Source organism: Vicia villosa, linkage group LG6 (assembly GCF_029867415.1).
Source record: "Vicia villosa cultivar HV-30 ecotype Madison, WI linkage group LG6, Vvil1.0, whole genome shotgun sequence".
Lineage (NCBI taxonomy): Eukaryota > Viridiplantae > Streptophyta > Magnoliopsida > Fabales > Fabaceae > Vicia > Vicia villosa.
The window spans coordinates 110373191-110376417 of NC_081185.1; the positions used below are offsets into that span (position 1 = coordinate 110373191).

General features: G+C 32.7%; 1 protein-coding gene across 1 annotated transcript; it reads left to right on the forward strand.

Moving 5' to 3' along the window:
• The first annotated feature begins 911 nt into the window (after positions 1–911).
• Positions 912–2756, forward strand: LOC131612086 (RING-H2 finger protein ATL5-like). The gene is made up of 3 exons (XM_058883899.1): positions 912–1332; positions 1659–1762; positions 2221–2756. Exons 1-3 carry the CDS (start codon positions 1171–1173, stop codon positions 2528–2530), a joined length of 576 nt encoding a protein of 191 aa, XP_058739882.1. The 5' UTR covers positions 912–1170; the 3' UTR covers positions 2531–2756.
• Positions 2757–3227: the final 471 nt, after the last annotated feature.

Genomic DNA, 3227 nt, shown 5'->3' on the forward strand with positions numbered 1-3227 from the left:
ATGCGCCAAATGGTTTGGCGCAAATGTGAAATTTTTTTTTTTTTTTTAAACTTTTCAACATTTAAGCCAAATGAATTGGCTAACTCAAAAAATTTTATACTAATGCGCCAAATGGTTTGGCGCATACTCTAGGGGGTCCTGCAAAACCTAGACATTTTGGTAAATTTTTTGAAAACCTTGTTTTTTATGTAATTTTTTTTATAAACATTGCTATTTAAATTTTTTCATCAATTAAATTTTGTTGATTTTAAAAAGTATTTAAAACAAATATTTATTCATTTATATATAAGATAAGAAAATCCAATGAGGTATCTAGAAATAGGCAAAATACATGAAATGTGATACTTATCCTAATTTGACAACACAGAAAGGCATGTGAGTGAAGCGATTCAATCAATAATCTTTTACTTCCCAAACCCCCCATTCACTTTTTGTACCGTTAAGATCTTTTGCCGCCGAAATTAATATCCACTTTCAACGGTTGGATTGAAAAATATTCAACATCTCAAAAAATAATTAGAGTAAGTTTTTCTCCACGTCTAAATAATCTCAGATAACAATTTTGCAGAGACATCAGATACATATATTCACACATTTGAATTAGTTGTTCACAAATATCAGGTACACAGATTTACATGTTCGAATCTGCGATATCTCACTTGATCATTTTTAAAGAGTGACTTCTAACCATTAAACTATTTTTAGACGACAATGACCGCATCAGATATTTAAAATCTTGGTTAATGTATGACCGTCCGATCAAATTTTGATTTTTATAACATAAAAATGATCTAAACCGTTTGATCTGGATCGGATGGTGAGGGAACCCTATGACTCATACAGTGGACCCTACCAGCAATATTCTAAGAGTGAGAGAAAATCAAAAGAGTCAATTTTTATCACTGCTCTCTCTTTCTCTCTCCTATAGTTGGCTGTTTCTGTTCCCCCACCACCTTCAATCTCATCTTCCTTCATAAATTCATATGGGTTTCTTTTCTTTTCTCATATACTCACTCTAACATCAAAAAGTTTCAATTTTTATATTTATAACATGGTTTTTTGTTTTCCTTTGCTTTGATTTAACCCCTTTGTATATTTGAACTTGTGGGTTTTTTTTAAGGGTTGATTTTTTTTTTGTTGAAAGTTGATTTTTTTTTTTTGTGGTTGGAGATGTTGGGTTCAGGGACAAATTTAGTTACAACTGTTATTGGATTTGGCATGAGTGCCACTTTCATTGTTTTTGTTTGTACAAGAATCATTTGTGGAAGACTTAGAGGTGGTGTTGAATCTAGGATGATGTATGAGATTGAATCAAGATATGACATAGAACAGGTAATTTCACTATCCAACTATCGTCCTATTTTTCATTCTGTGTTGTTTTTGGATTCTTTTTTCTGTTTTTTCTTTGATTGAACTTTTTTTCAGTACTATTATATCAGTTTTCTTTGGTTATGGTGAATTCTAGATTATAAATCTGATCCAGTACTTGAAGTGTATGTTGAATTTCTGAGTCTGATGCAAATGCTGCATTCTGTTTCCTTAAAACAATAAGAGCTTCTGCTTTTAAGCTCCAAATAAGCTGTTTTTTGGTTTGTGTAATTTTGTAACTTAGCAAGTTTTGGTGATTTAGTTTTTAATTTTTCATTGTTTACTGATAGCCAGAACATCATGTTAATGATCCTGATCCTGAACCAGTTATGCTTGAAGCTATCCCCACTTTGAAGTTCAATCAAGAGGCTTTCGGTTGCATTGAAGATACACAGTTAAGCCCTTTTTATTAATTATAAGTCATAGAGAACAAGTTTCTCATATTTTCCTTGATATCGGATACATGATAGTTTTTGCGGGATATAACTTGGTTGTTGTTGTTGTTGTTGTATGAGATACATGATAGATTAAGGGCCTATTTGAATTGATTTATAGGAGCTTATCTATTGACATAAACACTTGTGAGACTGTTTTGAAGAGCTGATGAAAACAGCTTATGACATGTTCATGAGCTGTATTCAGCTTATTTCTTTAAGTTCTCTAAGATAGTTTATGAAAACAACGAATAACTTATATGAAAACAGATTGACTTCATACAAAATTATTTTATATGATAAGCGATGATGTTATAAGCGCTTAAATAAGAAGTTTATCTAGACAGGTTTTTAATAGATTAATAAGTTTATGCAAAAGGAACCAATGTTAGATAAATAACTGAGTTTACTTCTACAGGTGTGTAATATGTTTGGCAGACTACAAAGAAAGAGAAATATTACGGATCATGCCAAAATGCGGCCACACTTTTCATCTTTGTTGCATTGATATATGGCTGAGGAAACAATCTACCTGTCCAGTATGCCGTCTGCCATTAAAAAACTCGTCCGAAACAAAACATGTGAGACCTGTGACATTCACCATGAGCCAACCTCTTGACGAGCCGTCACACACTTCAGAAAGGAACGCAGATATTGATAGGCACGATGAACCTACCACCGTTAACTCCATACAACCAACTTCTGAAGAACCAGAAGCAAGGCAATAGTTATCTATGTTGTCTTAAGGGATTGTTCTGATTTCGAAAAATAGATTAGGGATCATTTTCTGGTTTCTATAGAAGAATGTTTTTAACTAGATTGGATTCAAATTCTTTCTATGTATTATTATGGCTTTCATATTCACTTGGTGATGTAAAATAGGCCATGTCAATTGTCAAGTCAACATTGGTTTTCTGCAGCTGAGATGTATATAATATCTTTCCTTCTGCAGCATATGCAGGCCTATGTTTTGATGGAATTTATTTTACACCATGTTTGGAGTTTTTTTGATTGTAGCATTGCCTCTAGCAAACACACTACTCTTAAGTTTGGTTCAATTGACTTATTTGCAACCTTTTTTAAATAGAATTTTGCTTCAACCAAAAAAGGTCATTTATCCAAGGCTTGTTGAGGCACTTGCAAAAGGACAATGGGCTAACATGGGCCTACTCCGGAACTAGATTACCTACATTAGAAAACATAAGGAGTCAATAATTGGAGAGTTTTATTTGGAGTCAATAACACCCCACACCCCTAGACATGTGCTGACTCCCCTACACATATGCTGAAATAACCATTTTGTATTTTAACTATAAATAGTAAATCTGTCAAACTTATTTGCTTATTGAGGTTTATAAAATTATTCGCAATAGCACCCACGTCCATCGTACTTATTTGAGTTATTTAAGTGAAACTTGTTTAATT

What these genes read in the sequence shown, in the direction of transcription:
- LOC131612086 (XM_058883899.1), top strand. Translation starts at nt 1,171, where the DNA reads ATGTTGGGTTCAGGGACAAATTTAGTTACAACTGTTATTGGATTTGGC. An exon ending in CAAGATATGACATAGAACAG is followed by an intron (nt 1,333 to 1,658) that starts GTAATTTCACTA and finishes GTTTACTGATAG; the next exon opens with CCAGAACATCATGTTAATGA. An exon ending in GGTTGCATTGAAGATACACA is followed by an intron (nt 1,763 to 2,220) that starts GTTAAGCCCTTT and finishes TTACTTCTACAG; the next exon opens with GTGTGTAATATGTTTGGCAG.